This window comes from Pempheris klunzingeri, chromosome 10 (genome assembly GCF_042242105.1).
Source record: "Pempheris klunzingeri isolate RE-2024b chromosome 10, fPemKlu1.hap1, whole genome shotgun sequence".
Classification (NCBI taxonomy): domain Eukaryota; kingdom Metazoa; phylum Chordata; class Actinopteri; order Acropomatiformes; family Pempheridae; genus Pempheris; species Pempheris klunzingeri.
In genome coordinates this window covers 19,273,761-19,290,225 of record NC_092021.1, presented here as the reverse complement: position 1 = coordinate 19,290,225, position 16,465 = coordinate 19,273,761, and the positions used below count along the sequence as shown (strand labels likewise).

General features: G+C 41.8%; 1 protein-coding gene across 1 annotated transcript; it reads left to right on the top strand.

The window, feature by feature from the left end:
* The first annotated feature begins 11,964 nt into the window (after positions 1–11,964).
* On the top strand, positions 11,965–15,215 carry rpe (ribulose-5-phosphate-3-epimerase). Its single transcript, XM_070837902.1, has 6 exons — positions 11,965–12,130; positions 12,523–12,602; positions 12,726–12,865; positions 13,087–13,221; positions 14,471–14,557; positions 14,664–15,215. The coding sequence occupies exons 1-6, from the start codon at positions 12,009–12,011 to the stop codon at positions 14,784–14,786; spliced, it is 687 nt and encodes a 228-aa protein (XP_070694003.1). The 5' UTR covers positions 11,965–12,008; the 3' UTR covers positions 14,787–15,215.
* Positions 15,216–16,465: the final 1,250 nt, after the last annotated feature.

Genomic DNA, 16,465 nt, shown 5'->3' with positions numbered 1-16,465 from the left:
CTGACAGTAGCTAGACAGTTGGCTTGAATTTTTTAAATGTGTATTACCTGATTTGTTTGGTCAGTTCAGGGTATCAGAAGCAAGCTGTGAACACAGCGTTTGATCACCTTTCAAATTGATATGACTGAAGTTTGATAGTTTTATAGCTCTGTTTTGGTCTCCATTATCCTCTGAGAGAAATATCTTTAGTTTGGGCTCTTTAACAACTAAATGTTCCTCTATGTTTACCTGCTATTCACGCAGTTCTGAACCAGAAGTAGTGCACCATAGTTTTTTTGGACTAAAACACTCTACTGCAGCTGAAAATGACACTATGAGTGCACTGAGAGTGAACCAGAACAGTAAAGATGCAGCAAAAGGTAATGAAACAGTTGGTAGAGCTCAGTAATTGTAAAATCTGGTGAGAAAATCTGAAATATGGATGTGGATTTTAATAATCTACATTTAATTATAGCAGCCTTAAAGGGTAAATCTGAACAAGAAGAATCATTCAGTTATCAAATACATCAGTTTGTCTTTTCCAACAACTATAATCCTGAGCTTAGCAGGAAAGCTGTGGGGCAAAGAGGAGAGATATCCCAGTGTCTAGAGTCAAACCTGCATAAACATCTGGACATGATATCTACCGCTGGCTCTCAGGAATGACACAGAAGGAAACCAAAAGTCACACCCTTGCAGCCCATGTCTCCATTCTCCTGATCTTTGCCATCACTGAATATCTCAAACCCTCATGGAAGATTTCACACAACCTCATGTAGTGAAGGTGATATCGATTATAGTCTACATTCACTCATAAATCACTCAGGGAACATGTCCTGGAGACAGCTTTGGACAGAATGGTAAAAAAAAAATTGGCCCCTGATGGCAACAAGCTGTTCTTGGCTGTAAGAAAAAAACACTGACATGTTGCCAAGGCAGTGACGTTCATCACTTCTTGTTTTTCTGGAATAATCTGAAGATTCTATTCATGGGTTTCTCTTCTCCTTTGTCTGCAAGTAAAGTGATACCCCCACTGGTCACTGTCATAATCGCAGCAGTTATCCTATTCCTTAATGTATTCGTGGGTTAGTCGAACAGTATATTCTGTCTTTGTATTGCACAAAGGATTCGACACAGATCTGAGCTCCCTGAGAAACAAACCCACACAGCCAGATTACTTTTACTTTCATTATGAATACAGGACCCTGCCAAAAATATGCAAAAATGCTCATGAGTGAAAAGCCTTGAATGCGATAATGTCTTACAATTTTTGTGCAGAGGAACACTTTGCATGTGAAAAATAAAGATGCTCTTTCAGATTCCAGATTTGGTGTGGTTGAACTTTCCCTCACCTCTGGAGGCAGGGCAGGGACATGGCAGAAAAAACAGAAAGCGGACCAGGGGAAATTCCTGCCAGGGATCCATGAGTCTCTTAAGACCACAGGAATGCACAAGTGAAATTGACATGTCTGTCATGACAACTCACAATAAACTCAGGTTGTCACAAGCAGCATTATGGTTGTTACTGGAGCTGTTGCTGTTTGTTCATATTTGTTTGCGAATAGCAGCTGACACATCAGCACATTGTGTTTGTTTTCACTTTATCACATTGTTATATGAAGTTTTAAATTTATAAAAAAGTCTGTTGTTTGCTTTTGGCAATCAAACCTTTAAGAAATCATCACAGAATGTGTGTGGTCCCTTAACAAGATTTGCGATATGTTGACATCCGTCGAAACATCAAAACAAAAAAATGAAAATAAAATCAATCCTAATTCCTTGTAAGATTGAGCCAGGTTTTCCCCAAAAGGAGTATAGTTTAGATAGCAAAATTCACCCCATGAGCAAATATTCCAGTAATGTAACTTCAAACAAGGATAAAATGTAACATTAGTACTGCTGTTATAGTTCTGCACGCAGAGATGCGGTCGCAAAAGCAGAGCTCAGAGGCAGAGCAGTTGAAAGCAATCAATCGTTTACTTGATAAGAAGTTTAAGGCGGAATTTGGCCACAGGTAAAATGTCAGCAGGAGCAAACACAGCAGGCAGGACTGTGACTAGACTGGAGTCAGGAACAGGAACAGGGACAGGAACAAAGGATGGACCGCTAAGAGTGAGAGTACATTAAGCAATCTGGCAGCAGACTGGGGTAAAGAGGGCTGGAGTGTATGCAGGGGAGCTAATAAGGGAATGGGGAGCAGGTGTGCAGGTGAGCGAGGGGCTCAGGTGACTGGGAATGGAATGGGAACCAACTGAGGGCAACTACAGGGCAGGAAAACGGGAAAATACACAAAAATAACTATACAGAGGTGGGCGTTGTGACCAGTGCATTTTGTATTGCATTTCCAATTTTACTTTTACATTAAAAGCAAAGGAATGTAGCATTTGGCATTTCGGGAAATATCTTCACCTGCTTTCTTCCACTTAAAACGTCAGTTAGACACAAACAGGACATATTATGCTAACCTGTTTGTAGTCTTTATGCTAAGCTAAGCTAACTGGCTCCTGGCTGTAGCTTCATAGTTAGCACACACACTTGATACTGATATCAAGCACCTTATGTAAGTCGCACCAAACCTTAAACTTACAATATTCATTCCATGAGGAGGAGTCCTATCATCTCAAACGCGGTTAAAATGTAATATTAAAATACTGCATTTTGTGTTGGAATTTTAAGTTTTCTTAATCTGAGTTTTATGCAATATAGTAAATGTAAAACTATATCATTTTTGAGTCTGCTATTACAGTTTTCTTTGTTGCTCACAACTTAAAATTTTGTTTACAACACAAGCAGTAGTGACAAAAATAAAACTTCGAATAACATGGTTACCGTAATTAATGAGTTACCCACAGGACAGGTTATTTTACTCAAGGGAAATCCACCCTCGTGAAGCACTGACAGCCCTCGTTTTCCACTGTTAGACCTTAGTTAACCCGAACAGGGAACACCCTGTCACAGCCTGAAAAACAACATTGATTTGTTACATTGCTGAGCTTCATTGCTGGGTGGATCTCCTCCCAAACTGCCAGAGTTTCTGTTTCTCTCTCAGATAGTTTCTGCATTAGCATCAGGGCTCGTGTGGATTTGTATTTCACTTCGTGCTGCACGGCTCCATATCGCTCCTCCACTCCTGCTGATGGAGTAGCTGTTAAAATGTGTTGGCAGAGGGCCCATTGATCCTTGCTCCTCAATTGTGATCCATATTTTCTGTATACCATTCTTCTCTCTCAATGCCAGGGGATGTTTCCTGGCAAAGGAGATAAAACACAAGCACTTTCCTCTGAGGAGCTGTTCTCCAGCATTCTTTGCTCGGGGCCTCAGGAAACCAGCAGAGGCCAGGTTAAATGCTCTATTAATCTCTGAAATCTATTAAACTCTTTTATTTGCCTTTCATGGGTATTACTATGAATAGCACCATATCTCAGCATCTGTACCACTTTAATGCAACGCTGTGCATACACACTAGTCCAAATAATAGTAGCTTGTACCAATATAGCTGTTTCTTTACACTCCCTCTTCTCTCATCTGATGAGCAGAGCAGAGCTGAATAGCAGAGTCCATTATTAGCTGCTATATATGATGGCTATCTGCCAGACCCCTCTGGTAAGCCACTCAAAGAGGCCAGCTCCAGCCAAAGCCTAAAGCGTTCCCATGCCAAACAAAAACACATCAGTAAAGTCAATATTAGGCTTTTATGCTGCCAACCAGCAGCAGGAAAAGCAGAGTAAAAGAAGCGAAAATACCTCAAAGGATATCTAAAGGCTGAATGAAAACACTTAGATAGTAGGAATGCTGCCACAATAAAACCTGGAGTTTGGTGAAGTGCTCCCGTAGGTCTGTGTGTGTCTCCGGGGGGCTGTAACCCATCACACTCCTGCTCTCCCTTCCGTCCATTCTCTGTATGAGGTTAATTGGACAGTGGGACAACGCACTGTCAGTGTGGATGTGTGTGTAAGCCTTTTTTTTGTGTGTGTGTGTGTGTTTTTTGTTTTAATGGAACGAGCAATTTCCCCTGATAACGGCACTCACATGTTTCGCTGCCAGGACTGAAGACCCAGAAGGAATATAAAGTTAACAGAAATCCAAGCAATGATACTCTTACAGAGACAGTCACCATAAATTTGTTATTTATAAATGAGGTATTCTGCGTGCTGATTGCTGAGAGAGTGATGTATTTTGGTACATGCTACACAGCAGTGAGAACACAATACCTCTGTGTGTCACGTCACACAAATTATGCATTATGAAATACTGAGGCCCGAGGATTTTAGGGGGGGTGCGTCTTTGCTGCTGAATCTCACCCATGGATGTTAAACCGTGGCCTCTCTTTTGCAAAAGAGATCTCGAGCTCAATGAGATTGCCTGATGAAACAAAGGTTACAATAAACAAAGGTGAATCTGGTGAGAGAGACGCTGTGCTTTTATTTTGAAAACTTGACATTTAGTGTCAGTGACTGAGGTGTCTGCGCAGTAGATGTGTGAGAAATACTGTGACATTAAGTGACACTATGTGTATTTGGTGGGTCATCCATACGGTCTAAGACAAATGCATCACCAGTCAACAAAAAAAAAAAAAGGTAAGTAGATGAGCAGATACTTTAAGAACTGATATCTACCTATACATCTGCACTTACTCAGGGCTGCAGATGTTAATTCAATATGCATTAAAGTCTTAGACACAGATACACATTGGTTACTATTCACAAATGATTTCGTTTTAATAGCTGCAGGAAGACAAACTTTAACTATTACTACGGTTTGGTTCAAATTGATAATTTCTAATAAAAAGTGTAATTTAGTTTGCCGTCAGCACGGTTGACTGACTGCTCCCCTCCCTAGAGAGTCATCCTCCTCAAATCCTGCTCAAAAGGACTATTTGACCTCAAGGACAGGAAGTCACGGAGAGTTAGTGTGTGCTCAAGTTTGAGTGTTTCAACTTATATGTAGGGCTGCATCTGTGTGCACCCCGGTTACCTATTTCCCGGTTGAAATCCCTGAATGGTTCTTCACTGAGCACAAGGATTTTGAAAAATTTGTACTCCTCGATTCTTTAGCACTCTCCACAGTGGGTCCGACAGCTGTTGGAAACACCAGCTGGGGTCAGGATTCATACTCCCACTTGGACCACGATAGAAATAGTGATACAAAGTTTTTTTTCTCCGAAGGCAATGGACACTCAGTGCCTCAGAGTTTTCTACATGTTTCTTTTTCCGCAGCTGAGTAATGCTCTGCAGCTGATGTTTGTGTTGTATTCTTAGCACCACAAGCACACTAAACTCTTCCCTGTAGAGGAGAGAATCGCCATGATTCACAGTGCAGCTTGCATACTATGGATACAGACCACGGTGCTTTCTGAAGACTTCTGGATAAAGCACATTATATTGAATTGGATTACACCAGTCTGAGGGAAAAAAAGGAGGAAAATATCCAAAATATAAGATGTAGAAAAATCCCTGTGTCTGATCTCAGACGGCAATTTTATTAGAACTGGATTTCCCCTTTTTCATAAAACAAACCCCTACACTCAAGAGCACATGTTGTGCAAAAATATTAAACCCTGCTGTGCTCTTCTCAGCAATTCCTTTGCATCCACAGTCTTCAAACATTAAAGATTAAATCAGGTGGATTAGATTTTTTATGGAGTCGCGGGGTAAGCTTTGCTCACGTAAACCTTCTCAGTGGGCTACTGGTATTAAATCACAAAAAAATACTCTGAATAAATCTGTGTTTCTTATTCTTTTCTAACCACATGCTGTCATTTTGAAATGTCACCAGTGCCCCTGTGGTTGCATTTCTGACCCTTTGAAGTGACACTTTGTCCTCTATAAAGCACTAACTGATGACTGGTGGAAGGGCCTGTTTCTCCCTAGAGGGGCTTTTCACAGGCAATTACTGTTATATGCAGGTCACTAGTGCTCTGAAGTGTGCTGTGGTCAGCGTACATAAAGTTGAGGTCATGTCACAGAAGACACACTGTGGCATTAATTGATTTAAATGATTGACACAAAGGTAATTATTGTAATGACACCAGCAGATTTGAACATGTAGCGATGCAACATGTAAACACACGAGTAAGTTGATGTGAAAGGACCAGTTCAGTAATTTCACATTTTTATTGTTATATGGTTGCAAACTCAATGATTATACAACACACACAGTGCACCCCGTAGACCAAGCAGCACAAATAAAGACAACAGCTTTAGTTTTTTTGTGCCTCCAAAGTTTTAATTTTGTGCGTTTGATGATGGCAGGTCTGGGGGCCACAGCGAGCACTACTGCTAATGCATTCCCTTTGAGTACATCATCATGATGAAAAGCCTTTCTACAGCATCCAGTGAGCACCGACAGGTATAATGGGCAAGTCTGAACTCTTTCAAAAATAAGCCTTGAAAATTAAAATCATATTTTGAATTAATTTGACTTTCTTACTGTCTGACCTCCTTTACATACCTGCCTGATTTTACAGTTTACAGGATGTAGAGATAGTGCTGCTGTGCTCGTTCCTAATCCTGCTCCCCATCTTTATGGATATCCCGCCATCAAATCTTCACACAATGCAGGTCTGCGTCTTGAGCATCCATACTGAAGGCACGCACGCAAACACGCTCCCTGTGACCCCCACCTCCCGACAGGAAAACAAACTTGATTGGAAGCGTTAACCTCGCGGAGGGAGGTAGCACCCGCCCCACCCTTCCCTTCCCTTCCCTTTCCACTTGCGCACCCCGACCACGATGACATAAAGCCCAGGAAGGGAGAGGCCGCTGCAAGGACACATGTTCCACACTCTCCCTCCGAGCATCACAAGAAACTGCTTTATCACTGTCTGTTTGCTCAGGAGGCTAAAGTCAACTGCTGGGGGGGAAGCAGGAGGAAGGTTTCGATCAAGATAATACATGAAAAGTTTGGAGGTGTACCAAGTCTTTAATAAGTAACCACTGCACAGGAAAAGGACAAAACAGAGCAGCGCTGTCTCCATTCCTGTCCTTGGGCTCTGTTGCAGAGGTTAAAGGTCACATAAACTTATACGAGGATGCAGTTCACATACTGCTGATTGCAAATGTACACATCTTGAGGAGCACTTAAAGCACAAACAGGAATTCTTCCCTATATGTAATCAACAAATCATTTCCCCTGCATGTTTGCAATTGTAATAGACTGCAGGAGGCTGTTTTTCAGTGTGTTGTTTGCAGATGGTTCACTGGAACTAAGCTTTCCAGTGATTTAACAGATAATCTATTCATGGTCTGTAAATGATGCACTTCAAAGGCCTATAAAACAAGTGTGAACATGTTTCATACACGCTGCTGCATTTCAGTTAATTATCCAACTGTAAAGGCTAAAACTAAACCTGCAGGGGCACAATTGAAAGTGCTGACAAAGCTTACGCCAACATTGTAAGAAAGACTCTGAGATGAAATAAAACAAGCAAATATTAGTTTAAAAATATCACATTAGTTAGAAAGTTCAGCACCCAGAAAATCGTACAAATGGCAAAAGCTAATACGTATGAAAACGAACACGCACTAATTTAGTAGACCGGGAATGGAACTGATTAGTCGTCAGCTTTTCAGCGAAAGACATTTTTTTTTAATTGTCTTCACAGACGACTGAGATGCAGGAACGCATGTAACGAGAAATCTTTCATCCACAAGCTCATTAGGACCACAGACCGTACACGCCACGCAGAAGTCGAATATGTACAGTGCAAAAACACGCTCAGTGAATTTGATCGTCAAAAGAAATCCTGAAAGCCTTGCTGTTAAATCTGGAAGGGTCCACCCTCTAACGCTAGTAAGATGAGGTAGTATTACAAAGTCGCAAGAATCAAAGTCCACAAATTTACGGCAGGAAAATCAGCTTTTACGCCAGAAACTGAAAACCTGATAATGCATGCAAACACGAGCACTGTGTGTTCATTGAGAATACTCAAGGTTTTGTTTCCAGCTTTATTTAATGTAATTTCTCATGGCTTTGAAATCTTTTCTCATACTGTACATATCAATGTCATCAGGCAGCTACGTGAACATAGGTGTGCTGGTACAGCCCTGGTTATTCTAGTGATTTTAAAATGAGAATATGTCCACAGTGAGCAACAGAGAACAGCTTGACAGCATCTAGAAAATGAGTGCAAGTCATTTGACACATTCCTGAGCTGCTCTTCCTCCGCTAAACCAAAAAAAGGTGTCTTTAACGGGGACCTCCCGAAAACAGAAGCCTACGGTCGACTGAAATGATGTGCTTGGTGTTGGAGCTGTTTACAGTTAACGTGAAGAATGTGTCTTAGTGTCGGCAGCAGGGAAAAGAATGGCTCCTCTTAAAGCCAAAACAGAAATGCATCAACCTTGAATGTGACCTCTGTGGAAATAAATTATTTCACCAGTATTTTCATTTCACTCAAAATACTGTTTCAACTGTTTTAGTTAGGAGGATAGTTGTGGCTTTAATGAGCTGCACTGAATGCACCCCACTCCATCAGCCCTGCTCTCAAGAATCAGAGAGACACCTCGAAGGACTTTCGTATGGACAGACTTATGAAACTCAGCCCCTTGCAGCTATGGCACCGACCCAACAAATGACTGTCAAAGCCTCAAGCTTTTTTACTACCTCCCACCGAGACTCCTGAGGCCCCAGTTCTTTGTGACGCCAACTTGCTCTGCCTCAACCCCACTCAAAAAATCACATATATCATCCTCCTGTCGGCCAGAGTACACTGTGCCACCAGTGCTTCCATCGCTGCTGCACTAATGCAAAACGTGGGTAAAACTCATAAACGTCAGATTGTGTTTAGCCAACCTGGGTATACGAGTGTGGCTCTTTGTGGGCTGAGCCTCGGCAGAGCGCTGCAGAGGCTTTTTAAAACGTCGGCCATCTGCTTCTTATAAATCACAACAACTTACGCACACTCATCTGAAAAACATTCACGCCATTTTAGTGGATTGTGTCCAAGGTGATGAAGGTGACAAACAAACTCAGATAAAGAGGAAAAACTAATGTGCAGTAAAGATGCAGCAAACTTAATCTCTGAGGAGCTTTAATGATACCAAAATGTGGGACATAAAATACCATCGTTATTTTTTATATGCAGGTATAACTGAAAGCTGGATATTTTCTAATGTGGAAGCTCTGCACACAAACTAAGACATCACATGATTAAACTGGTATGAAATCACAGCTGTTGAAGGGGATAAAGCAAGCAAGCACTGGCTAGAGAAATAATGAATGTGATATATATGACATTTAATTGATGCCTTATACAATTACTGAACTATTCTTTTACTGGAAACATATTTTCTTGTTTTGCTTGTCGTTTGCTCTTGTTTAGATTGTTATTAGATCAATATGAAATATTAAAGGCTCCTTTTTAAGGTGAAGGATTTAAGGCTTCACCTCTTAAGAGGTTTTGTTTCTTTTGTGAATACAGAATACAATACTTTGGCAGACAATAGTAACACTGCAGGCAAACTGCTCTCCATCCAGCCAATTGCTTGAAGCAATAAAACATATTTTTCCGAAGCCCAAACAACTTTGCAGGCTATCATTAAATACCTGTGTGTGAGAGTGTGAAAAATATGTTTTTCTTTCAGGCCAATAAACTATCTTTCTGGACACACTGGTACGTAACTTATATTTTAAGCAATAGCACAGTTGGAGGGTGGCGGCTGACAGGATTAAGTCTGTGACATCTCAGGTGTTAAAACATAAAATTACCAGACAAACACAAAAGACAATAAAAGTGGAGAGCATGCTGGATCATTAGAACTGAGAGAGGATTCAAAAGGTTTGGCAATTTTGTACCTATTACACCATTTAGAAAGCTGCGTCCTGGAGAACATCTCCCACTTAACACTTACACTGACTGCAGAACTGTGTCTTTTATTACCCAAAGAGTCCTATTGCTAAAAGCTTTCCAAAAGAAATTTATCTTCAAAGGTTGTGTTCACAGAGTTTCTTTTTCATAGTAGAGAAACATTATAGGCAGTTTTGTAGGAACATGTTGCAGCTAATTACTGTGCACAGGGGACAAAAGCATTAAGGATTAAAAAAAAAAAGTCCAATAACAAATACTGATCCATTTATGTGCCAATGAAAGGCAAACTGACAGGAGACTGTTTCACTGTAATATTCCCCTCAGTCAACATTCTGACTAAACCCACTGGGTAGGAAGCATGGCTGTTTAATGGTGAACAATAGTGAGGGCTGAGATGTGAGTTCACGTGAACTTCGCGTCATCTAGTGTCAAGAGGAAGGCACTGTTTTACTCTGAAGGCGGAAGTGTGAGGGAAAACATCAGCGGCCACATCAAGTTTTTTATTTATTTATTTAAATATGCATGCAAGTTACCGGTCAAACATCTAGAGTAAGACCGGAAGTGAGAAAATGTTGCCTTCAAAATAATACTATATATTTCAGGAAAAACGTGATTAATGTTTAAATAGAAGAAACACAAAACAGAACTGAAGAATAAAACAAATATTCAATATAATCTTATGTATTGACAAGCAATGCAAGAATGGACTTCTTAATTTTTATGTTTTCTTTTTGTACTTACATGCTTTCACTAAGAACTGATTTACTTTTTTTTTTAACAACAATAATACTAATGATAATAAGGATAAGAGGGTGAACAAACCTATCTATCTATTTATCTATCTATCTTAGTCAGTTTCCCTTTTCAACAGCTTGCAAACAAGCTATACTAAACAAACCCCTTTACGGCCGGCATTTAATCCTTAACATGTCTTTAAAAGCCACACAGCATTATTTTAACCATATGCAATCATATGTAATTGACTACACCAGGGGTGTCCAAACTTTTTTCACTGAGGGCCACATACAGAAAAACATCCAAAGGGCTGGGCCACTCTCTAGAAGTGAGCTATATTGCTAACTTTAATCCACTAGAGGTGATGTATATCGCCTCACCTCTAGTGGATTAAAGTTGGCAAAATCAATCAAATGTAGGTAAATTCTGCTTGATAACTGAATATGATTCAAGAAAAAAAAAAACAGCCTTTCCATTAGTGGGCTTTCATTTATTAGTTGTGGTACAAGCTGGTCTTTGCCTTGTAGGCTCTTGTTCAGTGTGTTGAGGTGATCAGTGAGATCCACTAAAAATGCCAACCGGAGAGGGTCACTGAGCTCATGAAGAGGTCCTTCTGTCTTCAAAACTGGTCCATTTCTGATCTCAGGGAATAAAACCGCTGCAGCACAGAGCCACGACTTAGCCAGCGCACATGAGAATGGTAGAGCAGCCCCCCCAACACCAGCACCAGCACCAGCATCAGAGAGGGAAGCTTGAAACAGTCTGTGCTAGAGCCCTGGTGCTCGAATCAACAGCCTTACCTCCACTTCCTTGCCCCTCGGCGGACACCGTAGAGGTCATTCCTTTGCGCTCGCCTGTCCCAGCTGGAGCTCCATCCTCATACCTCCACACAGCTCGTCCCATTGAAGTCCCATCATGCCAACTGCACCTGGCACAGCTTCAAAAACATCCTCACCCGTCGTGGTGCTCTATAGACTGCTAACATCAAGCAGCTCCTCTGTAATGCAGAAGTGATCATCATTAGTTATTAGCTGTGCTCTCATCTCACACCGCGTCTGAAACTTCCTACACTAACTTGCTCTCTTAGTTTCCTTAATTCTGCCATTTTAGGTCACCTGTAGCACATTTCTTCTTCTATTACTCATTTTATAGAGAAGCTGTCTCGTTCAAGATAGTTACTCCACCTAGTGGTGAGACTAAGAAGTACAACACAGTCCAGCGCAGGTTCCATGTGTGGGCCGTATTACAATACATTTTTAGAATTTCCTGCGGGCCAATGAAAATTGGACCACGGGCCGCAGTTGGCCAGCGGGCCAGAGTTTGGACACCCCTGGACTACACATTTTGGTGGTCTGACGTAAGGAGCTCGTCCTTGCTTTTGGATTTTATTTTGAAGGTCGTAAGCGGAAGTGGCGCTTTACGTCGTGGTTAACTTGGCCTGGTGTCCGCTGCCAGGCTGCGCGAGGACAGTAGCAGCAGTGACAGCATGGCTTACAGTGCTAAGATCGGTCCGTCCATCCTGAGCAGCGACCTGTCCTGTCTGGGCAGCGAGTGTGTGCGGATGATGGAGTGCGGGTCAGACTACCTGCACCTCGACGTTATGGACGGGTCAGTTTATCGCTAGTTAGTTAGCTAGTTAGCTGGATGGGCTAGCATGCTAACGGCTAGCAGGCTGATGGAAGTTCAGCGCGTGAGAGCTAAAGTTGGCTAGCATCGACAAGCTAAGATAGCTTGCCAGAAGTTGAGATGGGGACGCCAATATTTATGTAACTGGATTTATCTGGCTTAAGTTTGTCAGTGAAGAGGCTTTCAAAACCTCAAAGAGTCAAACATACTGCCTGGCGAGTCTTATCAACAGACTTCTTCCTTTTCCCTGCCAGTTTAGACATTTTTATCCTCTACACTTGTGCAAGAGGTTAGTTTGCAGCTGTTTATGCAAGAGGAGATGATTTCATCACAGCTGGCAGTTAAATGTCTTTTTTTTTTGTTTCCTTTTAAAGGCATTTTGTCCCCAACATCACATTTGGCCATCCCATGGTAGAGTGCCTCAGGAAGTCAGTAGGCCAAGACCCTTTCTTTGGTGAGAGCAATCCCCATCCCCAGCCATATGTCAGACATCTAAACCAATTATCCCATTGAACTGAACCCAGAGTGCCTCTGCTGTGTGGTGGGCTGCAGTGTTGTGACAGTGTTGATGTTGCAGACATGCACATGATGGTGTCTCGGCCGGAGCAGTGGGTGAAGCCCATGGCTGCAGCAGGAGCCAGCCAGTACACATTCCACATAGAGGCCACCACCAACCCTGGGAACCTCATCAAGGAGATTAAAGAAAGTGGCATGAAGGTGAGAAGATCATGCTGCAATGATGAAGCAGGAAAGCTTCACGTCACTAGCTAATAGAATACATGTATAATGGACCTTAAGATTTATGTAAGAAACCACAGAAGAATAGAATCAAGGAAAATGCATATTATGTTTGTACCAAATTCTATTCGTTGGAAAATATGAAATATTGGCATGAACTACAAATTTAGAGGTTGTATGTAACTGTACATTTTTTTCAGGTGGGTTTGGCCATAAAGCCTGGTACTACTGTTGAAGAGCTTGCACCCTGGGCTAACCAGATCGATATGGCTCTGGTCATGACTGTTGAACCTGGCTTCGGAGGACAAAAGTTCATGGAGGACATGATGCCCAAGGTAAGGACAAATGGCGGTTAGAGGAAGGAAATTACAGGAATGTTACACACAACCACCACGCAGTGGTGTGGCGTTCAGCACCGTGGCCTCGCAGCAAGAGGAACGCAGATGCAGAATGTCAGAGGCATTAAGGATTTAAAATTCACTCTGCTGATTAACGGGACTCAGTCGGCTGACATGCTGCTCCACCAGAAACGCCTCTAAATGCACAGCAGGGTGCAGATTCTAGGGATTATACTTATAACATCTTTTAATTCTGATAAATTAGATTTCACCCTAATATGTGTGTAGCTTTCACTTAAGGCAGAGGACATCAGTTGAGTTGGTGGTCCTTCAGTGTGGCCCAGGACACACACTCACACACACGAACACACTGCTAAAAGAAGAGTGTTTGGCACGTGTCTTTGGTGCATTCACACCTGTACTTAAGAGCTGACCGCTTTTCATAAGCTGCATGTTAATGCAAGGTCTGAACAGGGCCTATGTGCCAGCCCTGATAAGTGGTATAGATAATGGATGGAAACTGCACAGTACAAGTGCTGCTATTCGTTGTCAGCCTATACTGCTGTATGGCCCTCCTGTTATTTTGAGACAAAATGAAATACACCGTGAGCCATAGTGAAGTATTTGTAGCCTACTGATTTTACATTGTGGTGCAGTAAGGTAACAGCAAGAGAGCAGAGACAAAGTTAGGAAAACCTGTGTCATTGAAGTCAAGTGCTTTTTCCTAATGCATACCACACTAACGGTAGTTTCTTACATTCCTCCTGTTAAACTGTGGAAATACAGGCAAAGACTACCTTAAAGTAAAGTTTTACTTTCAGTGTTTTGAGTCTCAAGTTCCATGAAAGTTTCTACTAAACCACAGAACTACTCAAAATTATATTATATAAGTACCAAAATACAGATGAGTTTCAGATCCAATGCTGTCTCTCTTCCTCCTCCTCCTTGTCTCCCCCTCCTCCCTCTCTCCCCCTTCTCCCTGTCTCTCTCTTTGTTGCCGTGTTTCTCTTTCACATAAGTGGGGAAGTCTATTAAGATGTCATTTAAGTTTCTCTAACAGTTAGAAAGCACCAAAGCACAGTAATTTAATCTGAGTAGCATTCACATTTTGTGCGGAGGATGTTTTTGATGTAACCTGCAGTACTGCCTCCTTTCACAGTCCTACTAGTATGCGACAATTGTGTTGTAGAAATGGTGTTCATGCAGGTTTGGAGCTCTTTCTTAGATTTCTGTGCATGTGTCCCAGGTGAGCTGGTTGCGGAGTCAGTTCCCTTCGCTGGACATCGAAGTAGATGGGGGAGTCGGCCCTGACACCATTCACAAGTGCGCAGAGGTAAAGAATACAAACACGCATCAGTCTAATAGAATTACCGGATTTAATTTCAAATCAGGTTTCGTGAGTTTCTCTTACAGTAAGCGTGTGCTCATGTTTGCTCCAGGCAGGGGCCAACATGATCGTGTCCGGCAGCGCTGTGATTGGCAGCGACGACCCTCGCTCCGTCATTGCTCTCCTGCGCACCGCGGTGGCCGAAGCGATCCAGAAACGTTCGCTGGACCGTTGAAATCTCTCCGCTTTTTGTGGCGCTCAACCTGCCCGTCCCAGCAACAAAACACAGCAGCCAATGGAGCAGACTCAGACATTTCTGGGGTAGAGGTCGGGGGTCACGGTCAAAGCGAGGGGCTCCTGTGGAGGACGTGAGCTGACGGCCAGATCCAAATCACTTTGATGTGAGTGACGCTGCACCGTGCCTCTATAACTACAACTTTATGAACTTCATCCTGCCCTGCCACAATCCTGTCTCTGAACATATAACTCAAAGTGAGTTATATGTGAGCGAGTTATATGTTTCACCCCAGACATGAGACACCCATTTCAAGACTGCAGCTGAGGCTACGCTGATTTTACATCTGTAAACATTCCTGAATATTGGTTAATTTACACTGTAAATTGTAAGTATAATTTAATAATGGAAATAAAATGGCCTAAGGAGCACTGTGTTAACTATATGTTCAGTTTTGCAAGTCATTTTTGACTTCTATCTGAAATCATGTTTCATACCTCAAACAGTTTGAGCTCTTGATATTTTGTTGAAATGGATCATTCACAAGCAACTTAACGCACTACTGAGCAAAAATATTTTACCCTTCTGAATTCCATGAAATTTGGTTTTGCAGATTAAAACGACTCCAATGAAGTGAAGTGTGTATTTTGTGCAGTTTATCCTTGAGTGTGGTTCATAGTACCAAATTAGAAACCGTGTTGGCAGACTTATTGAATCTATCAATCATAAGCAGATCACTGAATTAAGCCTGTTTATGTTTTACCTTTAGGTTGGCAACTCCAGTATAGGAATGAAGACTTTAAAAAGGGAGGCGTACAATATTTTGCGATAATGAAAAGCAAATCTACTGGATTTTAAGCATGTCTACATTCGTTCAATGATTAAAGTTTATAGTAAATTCAGATCATTAAAATAGCAATAAACAACTATTTATGTAAAAATAGAGTGGAGTAATGGAGACCTCATGCTCTGACGTGCCTCCACGTGAGTGCCTTTGAGTCCATGAGTTGTTCGGTGGGCTGAGACGTAGCACAGCAAGCTGAAAAACGAGTCAGAGCTGCTTCCCAGCGACAGACTCCGCTTACTGAGCGAACACGGCAGCACGAGAGAGGCTGTCTGCCAGCGGCTGTGTACAAATGAGACAGACGGAGGAGGGGGGGGGCGTACAGTAGTTTTGGTTTGCGATGCTGAGATATTGTATAGAGAACCTTTAAATTTCAAGACATAACCCAAAATGAAAAGAGCACATATTTAAGAGAACAAATGTAACCTACAAGTATATAACGGTCAGTGGAATGTAACTAAGAGCAATAACAGTCCAATAATTTAATCTATAGTCATTAATTGTTATTACTTTTCTTTGAATGTTAAGAATATGTGGCTCTTAATTATTCAGTAACCATACTTAAGTCTTTGAATATTGCACTTAAATCAAGTTGTGTTACTGACTTTTATCACTGTTTCCTTTTTTATACACTAGATGGCGAGTTTGGACAATAGTTTCTTGGAGTTGGGGGGGGTGGGGGGGGATTCCTAGTGAGTGTAAGAAATCATATAATTAGATTCTAAGCATATATTGTTAATTAGAAACCATGACCACATATTTTACACAGCTCTAGATTAGAAACCCAGTGCTGTAATCTATAATGCATTCAACATCCGTGGTGTGAACAGTGCCA